At 40.5% G+C, this 15,889-nt stretch overlaps 2 protein-coding genes across 6 annotated transcripts in view; both read right to left on the bottom strand.

The window, feature by feature from the left end:
* LOC139469464 (transmembrane channel-like protein 7) overlaps positions 1-7,154 on the bottom strand; it is a 34,579-nt gene extending 27,425 nt beyond the window's left edge. The window contains exon 1 of one of the 2 annotated variants that reach the window (XM_071251645.1): positions 6,123-7,154. In XM_071251645.1, coding sequence (XP_071107746.1) covers positions 6,123-7,048 — 926 coding nt within the window. In that variant the 5' untranslated portion in view covers positions 7,049-7,154. The remainder of the gene's footprint in view (positions 1-6,122) is intronic. The other variant, XM_071251643.1, reaches the window with a different exon arrangement.
* The window catches only part of LOC139469465 (uncharacterized), a 51,766-nt gene continuing 43,031 nt past the window's right edge, over positions 7,155-15,889 (bottom strand). Inside the window, exons 1-2 of one of the 4 annotated variants that reach the window (XR_011653731.1) lie at positions 8,176-8,320; positions 7,189-7,275 (exon numbers count right to left, since the gene is read on the bottom strand). Coding sequence is in view for 1 of the 4 variants with exons in the window: in XM_071251646.1 (XP_071107747.1) it covers positions 7,173-7,275 (103 nt within the window). In the remaining 3 variants the exon portion in view is untranslated. The other 3 variants (XR_011653733.1, XM_071251646.1, XR_011653732.1) reach the window with 3 other exon arrangements.

Below are 15,889 nucleotides of genomic sequence, written 5' to 3'. Positions count from 1 at the left end.
ATTTGAAGCTCCGCTCCGCTCTTGGCACGTCCGGTAAAGGAGCGTTTGTTTATATTTTCTATGACCTGTTGTAGCGTGACATCAGCTCACGCAGCACTTGCTCTCCAGCTTTCAGCCGTACAACACATAGTTATATTCGCGCATTCATCTAGAGTTCGTTGCACCCACCCACCCACCCTGTTATCCTTAATTCCAAGTTATTCAAGCTTTGCAGTTGTCAATTGGTGGAATTTTACTGGAGCATAATGTTTGTATATAATGATGTTGTCATGAATAAAATGTTGCGGATGGGCGGGGTGCTGGTGGACTGCATTACAAGTTACATTTGGCGTCTTGGGATACATCCCAAATTATAAATTATTTAGGATAGGGTTACCCGCTTTACAGCAGGAACCAATTTATCCATTCTGCTTTACAGCAGATGGCTTAGCGTCCGCTTTACAGCGGATGGTCAGCTTGGCAACAATAGTTGCCCTCGCTCATGGTTTGGCAATGGTACTTGCCTGGCAGCGATAGCTGCATAGCAACATGGGTTGCTTGGCAACGGTAGTTGCAGGGCAGCGGGCGCTGCATTGGTAAGCAACATGGGTTGCTTGGCAACGGTTGTTGCAGGGCAGCGGTTGCTGCAGTTGGGGTTGCTTAACAGGGGTTAAGCTCATTGCCGTAGTCCACCAGTACCTCCACATCCGCGACCATTTCATCCAATAATATCTCTTGTCTTAATTTGAAGCTCCGCTATCATGCATGATGGCGGAGCCTGTCATAATGGAGCCATGTCCTTATATAAATTGTGTTAAGAAATATACAAGATTATATTCCAGCCAAATGCCAGTGTGCTATGAAATATACAGACAACAATAAGAAATATATACAGACTTTTTCAGGCAACAAATCACAATTAATCTATTTCCATTATTCTTTTCAACAAAAGAAAATAGTATTACGACTATTTTCTGAATAAGCGATTCATTTGCATAACCACACAAATGCAATGTTTCAAAGGCCATCCAGGACATGACGTTGACCTGCGGTTTATGTCTGTAGCTTACATCATGCCTCTCCTATTAAAAATACATAAAGATGCAAAGATTCCCCCTCCAGGACTTTGTGATGCTCGCATCTAATGACCTTACAGTAGTCTCAGCGTCCATTAACTAGGTGTTACTCTCAGTATTCTGAGAATGTATGGTCTCTGCTGTATACATTGAGCTATAACTGCAAACTGCCTATGTTTCTCATACAGTATAAATAAGTCATTGTTGCTATGCTGAATGTTGATTTGGTTATTAACATGACAATATATCCCTAACATTTACAAATGAATTTCATAAATCTACATCACTGAAATGTATGACCTGTTATCCCCCTGTCAATATGACATGATTTTTTTGGGGATTGTTGTTTAAACAATATTTAAATACTTAAATATTTAAAGAAATATTCCTGCTAAATGACAACGGTCTGTAAATAATCAAGTTCGGACAGGCCACTGTTAATATGACATGACATACAAGTGATATCGACATGTCATGGAAATTTACTACACTGGCCACTATCAATATGACATACAAGTGATATCGACATATCCCTGAAATGTACTACAGGCAACTGTCAACATGACTCATGGTGATGACATACAAGTGTTATTGCCATGTCGCTGAAATGTACTACAGGCAACTGTCAATATGACATGGCATACAAGTGATATCGACATGTCCCTGAAATGTACTACAGGCAACTGACAATATGACATACAAGTGATATCGACATGTCCCTGAAATGTACTACAGGCAACTGACAATATGACATACAAGTGAAATCGGCATGTCACTGAAATGTACTACAGGCAACTGTCAACATGACTCACGGTGATGACATACAAGTGTTATTGCCATGTCGCTGAAATGTACTACAGGCAACTGTCAATATGACATGACATACAAGTGATATCGACAAGTCCCAGAAATGTACTACAGGCCACTGTCAACATGACTCACGGTGATGACATACAAGTGATATTGCCATGTCGCTGAAATGTACTACAGGCCACTGTCAACATGACTCACGGTGATGACATACAAGTGATATTGACATGTCGCTGAAATGTACTACAGGCCACTGTCAACATGACTCACGGTGATGACATACAAGTGATATTGACATGTCGCTGAAATGTACTACAGGCCACTGTCAACATGACTCACGGTGATGACATACAAGTGATATTGCCATGTCGCTGAAATGTACTACAGGCAACTGTCAACATGACTCACGGTGATGACATACAAGTGATATTGCCATGTCGCTGAAATGTACTACAGGCAACTGTCAATATGACATGGCATACAAGTGATATTGCCATGTCGCTGAAATGTACTACAGGCAACTGTCAATATGACATGGCATACAAGTGATATTGCCATGTCCCAGAAATGTACTACAGGCCACTGTCAACATGACTCACGGTGATGACATACAAGTGATATTGACATGTCGCTGAAATGTACTACAGGCCACTGTCAACATGACTCACGGTGATGACATACAAGTGATATTGCCACGTCGCTGAAATGTACTACAGGCAACTGTCAACATGACTCACGGTGATGACATACAAGTGATATTGCCATGTCGCTGAAATGTACTACAGGCAACTGTCAATATGACTCACGGTGATGACATACAAGTGATATTGCCATGTCGCTGAAATGTACTACAGGCAACTGTCAACATGACATGACATACAAGTGATATTGCCATGTCGCTGAAATGTACTACAGGCAACTGTCAACATGACATGGCATACAAGTGATATTGCCATGTCGCTGAAATGTACTACAGGCCACTGTCAATATGACATGGCATACCAAATGTTTACTGAAGCTGAAATCTCTATTTGCCTGGTATCCAGTTTCAGAAAGCCTTCCCCTCTGATATGAAGATAGCATTCAGTTTTTTCCTTCCAAAGTTTAAGATGACAGGTCTAGGAGAAATATGACACTATTCAAACATATGCTGGTTGATTATGTCAAAAGAAGTTTATAAAAGCCAGCACGATTTGAAAATGTGTTGTCATGGAGAGAATCTGACACGCACTGGTTATTGGCAGGCATGTGCATCAGATGTCTGAACAGCCAAACCCTCAGACACTGTCTGTACATTTGTAGGAAAGATGCAAAGAAAATTAAGTAATAATATCAAGAAAACGGCGTTATCACTATTCCCAGCCATGAGACACATTAGAAGTTTGTTTGTTCATATAGTAGTGAACATAAACCACAAAAAGAGCCCCTTAAAGATAGGCACTTAGGATGCTTATCATCATCTGAAAGAATTATGAAATGTGAAATTAATACACATAAAAGGCCCTTTCTCTGGAAAAAATATCTGAATCTTTATAGGTATCTCTTAGATTAGCTAACTTCAGTTGTTTCTGAGAAAACTTGCCCCCCTTGCACAAATAACATGGATCGAAGGCCGTAACTCTGTAAACAATTAATTGACGGGACCAATTTCCGAACTCTGTCTTGACAAGTATCACTTAGATAAGCATGCAAACTTTCATTCTTACACAGGCCTGTACCAGTGCTTAAAATATCGAGCAGCCTGACAGAGTCGTTTTCGCTAATGGACGGTCAGTTTTGAAAAGTTGCACGCCCGATGGTCGGGCTACTATTGTATCCCTAAATTACCTGAGTCTTAATTCAATGTAAGAGGAAAATTAACTGTAAATGTTTTAGACATTATTGAGCATTGAAATTTTAACAAGTTAATGTTACTAAGTTGACAATCCACTTGTTTATTGTTATTTTTTTAGAACTAACATTAAACAGTACTATTAATAATTACTATTGTTTGTTTCTCTCAAAAATTCTGGAATGGCAACATTTTATCTGGTCTGGTAACTTGGCAAAGTTGCCAGTCTGGTTGTCTGACTGAAATTTCAGGGAATTTCATACACTGCCTGCATGCTTTCTTATTTCGTTGTATGTGGATTTCACATTTTGTTCTTCATAGAGGCATCTATCTACATCTGTTGCTGTGTGCCGTGAGGGTCTCACTGCTTAAACTAACATAACCTAGCGCAGCATCACCTCCTGCAGAGAAACACTTCTGTGTAGTGGAAGTATGCACCTGGTAGAACAAACAAATACCGCTTTTCAGATTTGATATCTTTCCATTTTTTATTTATTTTAGGGTCAGAAAAAGCTGTAAACCAAAACGAAAAGCATGTTACATTGCTGATCAACTGTCCATAAAAACCTCAAGCTATCAGAACCCAAAAGCAGTGATTGTTCATCTTATTTATTTCATAAACAACGTATCCCAACTTAAGATACAGAAACCAACTCACTCCATGAACTGTAGACTAACATCTAGTCTCTGAAATGAACATATTGTACAGAAAAAACAGTTGTTAATTGTAGTCATAAAATATAATAAAAAGGAGCCCAGAGACATTCTTCATTTTTAGACTTGCCAAACATTATAGACATGCATGGGCTTTATTGGATATATTTGTTTCAGCGCTGTATGACAGATAATATGACCTGGTCAGTAAGTGCTAAGCGTGTACTGGCTTTAAGTCTTGCATCTAACTGATTCCCAGTCATCCGCCCACACTGGATACCAGAGATCAATGGCTGACTGTGAGGCAGATAGCTGAGGTGAGGTGAAATGAGATTTAACGTCACACTTAAGATTATTGCACTTATATAGCAACATGCATGCATGCATGTGTGTGTGTCTGCTTGTACTTGTGAGATTGTGGTGCAGACTTATGGCAATTTTATAGCACTAGCCCAGTGAGATACCATGCCACAGTTTAACATGAATACCCCACTCAGACACAGTATACTGCCTCCGAGCTATTGGAGCTATTTGGTTCACTGCCATTGGATAGCTTCAGTTCAGCACTAACCTCATTTTCAGTAAAGTACAACTTGTCATCATGAAAACAGAAATAAGAATTAAAAAAAACTAAAAATCCCAAATCATCTAAAGGCACCAGTTCACAACTAGACAGGTGTGTATAGCCAGTTTCATCAGAAATATTCAACGCTTTTGCGGTTTCAAACATTTCAAACCGGGGGATAAAAATATAATCCAAATGGAGCCCAGAACAATGTTTAATTTCAGGAGGAAATCAAGATTGTCAATTACAGACTTGAGTTGGATTCATTAGTTAGCTTATTCCCAAGGGACTGGTATAGAGACTAGAGTAAAACAAGATGAGATACAAGAATGGTAGTTTAGTTGAAAAATATGACTTGGTGTGTTGGTGGTACTCCGTTACTTGAGTGAGTGAGTGAGTGAGTGAGTGAGTGAGCGAGGTTTTATGCCGCTTTTAGCAATATTCCAGCAATATCACGATGGGGGGGGACACCAGAAATGGGCTTTGAACCCGGGTCTTTGGTGTGACGAGTGAACGCTTTAACCACTAAGCTAACCCTCCGCCCCTCCGCAACTTTATTTGACAAAGATTAAACATCAGTATGATGATTTGTGTTATGCAAGTTTATGGGGATTAGATAAATACTTGATTGGTTGTTTTTAAGGTTTGTGTAGACATGGGAGAAACGTGGAGCTTACTTCAAGTGGACCCTTCACCAGGTTCACTCCCAACTCAGGGAGTCCATTGAACATAAACAAATACAATATTAGGGGGAATAAGCATTAATCTGTCACACGACACCAGTCATCTATTAGTCAAATTAATTCTCAAATAACTGAAGCACATGGAACACATGGTGTTTCCTTAGGCAAGTGACTTTGTTCGAATGAGGGCATCTGTTCACCCAGCAGTGAATGGGTACCCGGTAGGATGAGATGACAATGTTGGTGTTAACCTTCTAGCGCCTAGCAGGCATCATCATCATCATCATCATCATCATCATCATCATCATCATTTACAGATTAAAATATAAACTGCAGCTAAGAGGGTATGTTTTTTTTGTTTTTTTTAATTATTATTATTATTATTATTATTATTATTATTAATGTTTCTGAGAAAATCTTAATTTTCAGTCAGAAAATTGACAAGCGAGATTGAATGAGCAATGATAAGTGTGATCCTGATGTTGTTGGGTATATAAATGCGCACTTCACATCCTACAATTTACCTCATTGCTTCGGCTGCATCGGTTGTCGATTGCACCTTATCCATGTAACGTTCATGAAGGGATTTCTGCTTGACACGAGCCTGCAGACTTGGTAGTAATCCTTCCCTGTCTTCATCATCATCACCATCTTTCTCTCCCTCGTCTAAACCACGTCGACGTCGTGACAAAGTCATTGCAGATTTACGTGACTTTTGACTCTTTCTCCGGAGCCGAATTGTGTGCAGTTTATCCCAGACATTTTCTCCCATTGCAAACTCACCCAAATTCAAGCTGTACACAGAATGATTGTCGTTGTCTGTACGATAATGCCGTCCATGATGCTGTATGTAGCGTCCATCTACTTCGTCACTGTACCGTCCCAGCTGCGGATGGTGGGAAGAATTGGAAACAACATCCGGAGATGTTCCATTGTCCGACATTTGGAAGGCTTCATTCCTTGTAATCTCAGGTGATCGGCCACGCTGTTCCATATACCTTTCTCTCTCATAATCATCTATTGCATAAACTTGTGGTCCGTCTGGAAACCCTTGATTGTCATATCCACCTGAGCCTTGTCGGCTGTGCTGCCGGGCGGGAGAATACCCCCTCTCAACATCAGATCTATCCCTTCCATAGGGAATGTTGTCATCAGAGGATCTGTACCCTGCGTTTACCCCTCCTCTGTTCATGTCCTCCATGGCAGACCTGTACCCCCCTGGACCCAACTCGGACCTGTTCCCTCGGTCCATGTCACGGCCTGATTGTCTCGACCCACCACGGGTATATGCTCCTGGTGGCTGCTGACTGGGTGAAGTCCAACTGGGGCCTCTTTCAGGTGATTGTCTTGGACTAGCGTTGTCCTCGTAATCCGGGGCCACATTATCCCAGTCATAAGGTGTAGGGTTACTCCGCGTGTGACCCCGTGACCTGCCTCTATATTCATCCATGCTGAATCACACTAACTACCGTGATCAGTGAAGCACGTCAGCTCTCCAGACACAAACGTTGCTTCAATGTGTATCATTACAGTCAGAAGATCAGTACAGACGTGATGTCACATGCTTTGAGACTTCAAAATCCTTTTGAAAATTCGCCAGAACCAATTGAGTACAGACTGAGGCCGTTTACACTGTCCACAAACCACCAAGGCCAATACACGACCTCCCGGGATAACCTGTAGCAAAATTAAACACTTGAAAACATTTTTTTTTAAAATGGAAAATTAGAGGATTTCCACATTACTGAGATCCATCAAAGGGCATATGATATCACACACTCCAATGAAATACACATCCCCTCTCGTGAAATGACAGGCACCCCACCGCCCCACTGCCCTACTACAGCTGGTGTCTACGACAGGAGACCACGGGTATTGATCTCACAACATCGTGTTTGCCATACTTCATGAATAGACCATTAACTTTGTATTGTGTACAACAAACAACACCACATAGTTCTGAGTATTACGGAAACAGGAACATTAATTGACAAATCATTAACAATGATGTATCAATTTGTAATAAATGGAGTTATGGATTAAATGAAGATGAACATCATTGTCTGCTGGTTAATGTCTCCCCTAGGGTAAACTTCACCACTTCACCGAATGACAGTGGGCTGATAACACGAATAATACTGCATCCTCTAGAATCACACACATTTGCCACTGGGTATGTGGCCGTGAAAACAAAACTGTCCTTAATAATTGATGGGTTCACTTACGTACTTACAAATATGTTCTGTGCTCATTTAACTCTGACAACACACAGGACCAAGTACAAGATCACTCACGACTAGTCAACAGAGGTGCTTATTTCCATAATTTTATCATGAAATCATTCATATCAGTATATAACACAAATATTTTCATATAATCCAAAACATACTTTTTTCTGCTTGAAAGAGTTATTAATTAATAAGACATACGTTAGAATGATCAACATTTTCACAGGAATGTAACAACACATGATATACACATACAAAAACCAACAGTTCAATATCTCTTAATAAAACTGATACCATACGTCAGCATAATAATATTCTGTTATCACAATCAAATATTGACACAACCCACCTGCAACAGAATCCACTCAACCATCGGACTCAACCACACATAATTCAGATACTTGTATTTCCCCCACCAAAAGTAGGAGGGCTGTGGGGCACAGACAGAGTTGGATTAGTTCTATATGATAGTATCCACATGACTATTCCAGAACATACTCACTCGGTGAAGATAGCCAGTCAACCCTGAACTTAACACCACAGCCTCAACATAACACCTCACTAGGTACACTGCCTACAGGATCAATTTAGATGTTTTATGCCTTCTCCTTCCTTCCTTCCTTCCTTCCACTCAAACTCTCACTCACAAGTACACCACCTTGACCCGAGCCCGGTAGTGCACAGGTTGAATTTCACCAAGGTTTTGTGAGCAGTGTTCTACTGAAGCATGGAGCTGTGACTAGCTGGGTAAACAGGCTTGGAGTCTGAGAAACAAAGCATACCCGAGTGGAGGGATAATAGCCTGGCTTACCCTGTGAATGGGCCACACTGCCCTGAGGAATGCCTGGTCCTGATAAACAGAAGCAGGTTGCCACACTGGTGTATATATATAGCAGCCTGCAGAGGAATGGGCACTGTCACACAGGCCACTGTATATAGGAAGGCTGAAAGGCTGGGTGTGGAGATGCACATCGCTGCAGTGTTGCTGCACAGTTAGGTGTCAAGTACGGGCGTGAAACTGGGATGTTTTGGTACGGAGGAAAATGGGAGGGAAAATTGTTAAACATAAAATTTCAAAAGTGACTTAAACTGTTTGTAAAAGTTGCAATTTTAATTTAATTTTATCAGCATATGATATTAATTACATACTGATAACATTCAACTGTTATGTTTAGCCCTGATTAATCACTACAGAAGATAAATATCACAAGTCTCAATTTCATTCACACTAGGTCAACAAACAAACAAACAGATCCTGTGAGTGTCAGCGTACATGAACCTGACCTGACAATCAGCCTTCTAACAGGTGTACATATCATTTTACAGGTGTGTATATACCGGTAACATTATGACATTGTACAGGTCCGTATGTCCTCAAGACAAATAGGTTATATCACTAACTTGCATGATGTAACAGGTCGGTCACACTTCAATGACACTGGTGTATTTACACCTCTCAGATAATAACTTACAGGTGAACATGTAGAGTCATCACTTGACTGACTGGTTAGTGTGAAAGCCACACCTTGCTTACAAGTTGTCCATCACATTCTCTTTATGGGATTTGTTTAAGCTTAATATGCAATTCACTGAATGGCAATAATAATTATTATTATTAGCAAACAGTGTATTGACAAAAGAGAACTATTTAGAGCATGTATTTCGAAACATCATTTGATACAATGGGTACTGAAAATGTTGAAGACGTAATGTCAAAAAACTTTCAACATGTTATTTTTTCATTTTTTAAAGGACCCGTGACGATCTGGGTTGGAATTGGTCTTCCGCAACCCATGCTTGTTGTAAGTGGCACCTAACGGGATCGGGTGGTCAGACTTGCTCACTTGGTTGATGCAAGTCATCGTATCCCATATGCATAAATCGATGCTCATGATGTTAATCACTGGATTGTCTGGCCCAGACTCGATTATTTGCAGACCGCTGTTATATAGCTGGAATATTGCTGAGTGCCGCGTTAAGCAGAAAACATTAACAGCTTGACATATACATATAGATCCCACTACTTGGATGATATAAAATGCTGGCTTAAAACTCTTTTTGACTGTTTTGAAACTGGACCCTGTTTAACTATATTCGTATAACTGGTACTAAACAGAACCCGATTCACAAAGCGTTCTTAGTGCTAAGACTCTCGTAAGTCAGTGTAAAAAAGAATGGGAGTTACGATCGTCTTAGTGCAAAGATTGCTTTGTGAAATGGGCGGTGTTTAGTAGTAGTGTGACATTTGTCTGTATGACGGCACGACAGCAGATGTGACTACTACTAATCCTGAGATCCCCTTACTAACTAATCCCACTGCAGACCTATATTGATGCAACTCCATCCACAGATGTTGATGAAGAAGTGTGTCAGTTGGACACAGCTGGCCAGGAAAACAAGCTGTTGCTGTTCATCACACAGGTTGGTCGTGCTGCTAGCACATGCATGGAAGGCCACAGTGACACAGTGCTACAGGACGCCTTCACCATTTGGGTTTCTGCCCAGGAGGAATTGCTCCCCGGTACCCTAGTAGGCTAGTCGAACGTGCCTACTTAGAATATTATATGGTACTATGTGACCAGACTGTCTGTGTGTCTTTGTGCTCTGTTGTTCTACATTGCTCATGCTATCAACCACTGGTTTACATGTGTTATCATGACGACATCAGCATAAAGTAACATTCACTCACTCACTAATGAAGGTACAGGCATTCTCAAACTTAGACGGGACACAAACTGTTTGATAGGCATTTTTAAGAAGTTAATGCATGACAAAGTAGACACAATTCATGGATAGCAACTACTTTATTTTACTGTAATGGTGACGTTTCGGTATAGATCCTTATACCGTTGTCAAGCAAGGCTGAATGGTTCGACTCTCGTAAGTCAGCATGTGTTCTGTGTCCATCATGTTGTGACAGGATTATCCTTCTGTTGACATTACTTAACCTCCTCCTGTTAATCTCCCTCATGTGTGCAACTGGTGTTACTTTTAATCCTCCACCTACTATACATATTCTGCACCATGTTCATTATTCAGCCATGCTTGACAAGGGTACAAGGATCTATACCGAAACGTAGTCCTTACCGTACATAAAGAAGATGTTATCCCTGAACTGTGTCTACTTTGAATTGTTTGATAGACATTACTTAGAAGTTGGCGGATGACAAAGTTGACACAGTTTATGGATAACAACTTCTTTAATACAGTAAAGGCGATATTTCGGTATAGATCCTTATACCGTTGTCAAGCAGGACAAGCAGCAAATCAGTCATCTCGGACCATATCAGCAACTGTCCTAATCACAACATCAACTAGGACAACGTCCAAATCCACTCCAACAACCTCCAAGATTTCACTGAAAGAAAACTAACAGAAGCTGTCCACATTCGCCGTCACAAGCCATCAATCAACAGAGATCAAGGCTACTTCATCCCATCCGCCTACTTATGAAGTCATTAAGCAATAATCACCACACCTATGCAAACATATATATTTGGCTTCATGTCCCACTGGCGTCCACCTATGTGTTCACTGTCCATCATGTTGTGACAGTATTATCCTTCTGTTGTCATTACTAACCCATGTTATCCCACTCATGTATGCAATTGTTGTTACTGTTATTCCTCTTCTGTTAATCCTCCACCTACTATATATATATATATATGTATATATATATATTCTGTACTATGAATATACGGTATTGAAAACGCCGATAAAGCAGCTAAACTATCCCTCAAAATCCCAGAAATAAGCTTAAACTTACCCATCTCAAAATCAGAAATTAAAAGTGTAAACAAGCAAAAAATCACCAAAAAATGGCATAACCTATATCTATATCAAATAGCCAAATCAAAAAAGTGCTCAGCAAACCACTAACCAAACCAAAAATTCTCCATCCATCAAAAAAAATCGACAGAGTAATCACTAAACTCCAAACAGGACACACCAACCTAAATAACCACCTAAAAAAAAATAAAAAACACACTACAGGTAACTGCCCACACTGCAAACAACCAGAAACCCCAGAACATGCACTCATCCACTGCACACACTACCTAACACATCGAACCGCATTACAAACCACCCTCAATCTAAACAAGGCTCTCACTCTAGAAGCAATACTAAACCCACAAAATAAACTAGAAAACTTCAAGGCCTTAGGCGTATTCTTAATAAAATAATAAATTAATAACTAATAAAACGCATCTAAAAACACAATAACCTACCAAATCAAAATCAAATAAACAAACAAACATCCACCATACCCAGCTACCTTAGTTCTCCTCCCCAACCCCATCGGCATCTATTCCAAATATCAAAATTCCCAAATTCTATATAAGCAACCCCTAAACCCCACTCTTGGGTTGCACAGACCACTTTCGCCCCTTTCGGAAACACATTACATGGCCTGGCCGGGCCCGTGTGCGAAATACGCATCAGTCGGAAAGCGCACGTTAAATCTCCAAAGTAAGTAAGTAAGTAATGTACAATGTTTCTCATTCAGTCTTGCTTGACAACGGCATAAGGATCTATACTGAAACATTGCCTTTACAGTATTTAAGAAATTGTGTCTACTTTTGATTTGACACCTCTAAATTAAAAACAATAGTTTGACTATCCCTATTTTTTCAAATTTTATGACAAGAACACATTCAACAGCTGGTGTTGTCCTTGTGTTGTCTGTCATAACATGCTCCCAATAACTGAGTATTTGTCCAAATATGGTCAAACCACACTTCCATTCCATTGAAGAAAAAGCATCTCTCTTCTTCTATGAAATATACATTATTTGATAAAAAGTCTGTGATGTATTTTTCTCCAAAAGACATTTTTAATTTATTGCTAAGATATGGAAGTGAATTCATAGAAATAAATCTATTGATATCATGAAAATGCCTATAACTAGTTCTATACAATGCCTAGAACTAGTTCTATACAATGCCTAGAACTAGTTCTACACAATGCCTATATTTAGTTCTATACAATGCCTATATTTAGTTCTATACAATGCATATAACTAGTTCTTTACAATGCCTATAACTAGTTCTATACAATGCCTATAACTAGTTCTATACAATGCCTATATTTAGTTCTATACAATGCATATAACTAGTTCTTTACAATGCCTAGAACTAGTTCTATACAATGCCTATAACTAGTTCTATACAATGCCTAGAACTAGTTCTATACAATGCCTAGAACTAGTTCTATACAATGCCTAGAACTACAGTAGAACACGGATATAACGAACTACTAGGGACCAGAGAAATCAGTTCGTTATATCCGTTGTTCGTTATACACGTTTTCGCTCGGAAACGTCCGCCATCTTGGATAAGACAAAACACAATACACACGTAACTGCAGCATTGATTTGTATTAGCAGTGATCATTCAACTGATATCAATTTACAACATTCATTTAATAACATTAAATTCATAACATTTTCTGAAGATTGTTATCAAATACACATACAAAATTTAAACATATTTATCATTTTTTGATTTACATACGAGATGTGTAGTCTGTGATTTTACTTTGGCCTCGTTTCGCTGACGGCATTCTTGAAACGGCATTGTTCAGATCCGCCAAACTGTCAAAAACTGTTTGTTTTACAGACAAGATTACATGTACAGGTAAGATTAACACAATGCAAATTTAACAAGGTTGATCCGTCACCACTGATTGTATTGATTCGCCGCCATTGTTTTGATTCGCTGCTGATTGCATACAGCCAATTGTCAGTGACACTTGACACTGAGTGAGATTTCTCAGTTCGCTATACACGTCGCTAATAAGTGATAAATGGGCTTGTGATCAGATATCAGTTCGCTGTAACCGTTAGTTCCCTATAGAGAGTTTGTTATATACGTAAATTTTATATGATATTATATGGGAGATAAATTGGGGATTTTTTAACAGTTCGTTGTATCCGTTTGTTCGCTATATCTGGGTTCGTTATATCCGTGTTCTACTGTAGTTCTATACAATGCCTAGAACTAGTTTGACACAAATTCATCCAGCTGTAGGTAATTGGATGGCCTGCTGAATGCTCTGGTATACCGGGTGCTGAGTTGTTCACAAACGGGAGTGACAGCAGGATATAGCCAGGGTAAAGGGAACAACTCCCCCGACAACAGTGATTCCAGAAGCTTCAATCTATATAGCAGTCATGCATAATAATAGCCTATAATAGCATTCCCGACCAGCTGAATTAATTCAAAGTTGCAGCTACAAGCAACTTCAATCTCACACAGAAATAATCTATGCACAACTTTAGTGCTAAGTTATTTATGAAATACCCACTATTACTTCAGAAATGGATATGAGAGTCCTCATTGGTATTTACTCACGACAAGGAGAATCATGGATAACACTTAGTTCTGTATTATAGACAATGTTTCAGGGCTGCTCCTTGCTCCTTCATCTCCTGACTCTCGCCACGAATGGACCAGCAGTATCTATGACATGTTAGGTATACTGCTCCTTGTCATGTTGAAGCACATGCTGACATTAGAACAAGGCTGATCAGCTAAGTAAACAGTGACTTGGGAGTGATTCGTCTCCGTGGAGAAGTTTGTTTAAGCACTTCATAATGTATTTCAGATGAGGAGTTTGGTCAGTTGATTGGTCATTTTTTCAAGGAAATGAATAAGATAGACATATGTTGCCACAGCCAAGTGACCACACCTCGAAAGACACCCTGAAATGTACACGCATCATTTCACATCCATCTCACACACATCTCACAGGTTCCTCTCCACAGTCACAAACTAGACACTGACTTCCTTCTGCCAGTTCTTCAACTGTCACAGTAGCCACATCCATCTCACACACATCTCACAGGTTCCCCTCCACAGTCACAAACTAGACACTGACTTCCTTCTGCCAGTTCTTCAACTGTCACAGCAGCCACATCCACCTCACACACATCTCACAGGTTCCTCTCCACAGTCACAAACTAGACACTGACTTCCTTCTGCCAGTTCTTCAACTGTCACAGAAGCCACATCCACCTCACACACATCTCGCAGGTTCCTCTCCACAGTCACAAACTAGACACTGACTTCCTCCAGCTATTTCTTCAACTGTCACAGCAGCCACATCCATCTCACACACATCTCGCAGGTTCCTCTCCACAGTCACAAACTAGACACTGACTTCCTTCTGCCAGTTCTTCAACTGTCACAGCAGCCACATCCATCTCACACACATCTCACAGGTTCCTCTCCACAGTCACAAACTAGATACTGACTTCCTTCTGCCAGTTCTTCAACTGTCACAGCAGCCACATCCATCTCACACACATCTCACAGGTTCCTCTCCACAGTCACAAACTAGACACTGACTTCCTTCTGCCAGTTCTTCAACTGTCACAGCAGCCACATCCATCTCACACACATCTCGCAGGTTCCTCTCCACAGTCACAAACTAGATACTGACTTCCTTCTGCCAGTTCTTCAACTGTCACAGCAGCCACATCCATCTCACACACATCTCACAGGTTCCTCTCCACAGTCACAAACTAGAAACTGACTTCCTCCAGCCAGTTCTTCAACTGTCACAGCAGCCACATCCATCTCACACACATCTCACAGGTTCCTCTCCACAGTCACAAACTAGATACTGACTTCCTTCTGCCAGTTCTTCAACTGTCACAGCAGCCACATCCATCTCACACACATCTCGCAGGTTCCTCGCCACAGTCACAAACTAGATACTGACTTCCTTCTGCCAGTTCTTCAACTGTCACAGCAGCCACATCCATCTCACACACATCTCGCAGGTTCCTCTCCACAGTCACAAACTAGACACTGACTTCCTTCTGCCAGTTCTTCAACTGTCACAGCAGCCACATCCATGTCACACACATCTCACAGGTTCCTCTCCACAGTCACAAACTAGACACTGACTTCCTCCAGCTATTTCTTCAACTGTCACAGCAGCCACATCCATCTCACACACATCTCGCAGGTTCCTCTCCACAGTCACAAACTAGACACTGACTTCCTTCTGCCAGTTCTTCAACTGTCACAGCAGCCACATCCATCTCACACACATCT

Source organism: Haliotis cracherodii, unplaced genomic scaffold (genome assembly GCF_022045235.1).
Source record: "Haliotis cracherodii isolate W230 unplaced genomic scaffold, xgHalCrac1.p SCAF_2, whole genome shotgun sequence".
NCBI classification, from domain to species: Eukaryota; Metazoa; Mollusca; class Gastropoda; order Lepetellida; family Haliotidae; genus Haliotis; species Haliotis cracherodii.
This window is presented reverse-complemented; position numbering and strand designations above follow the sequence as displayed.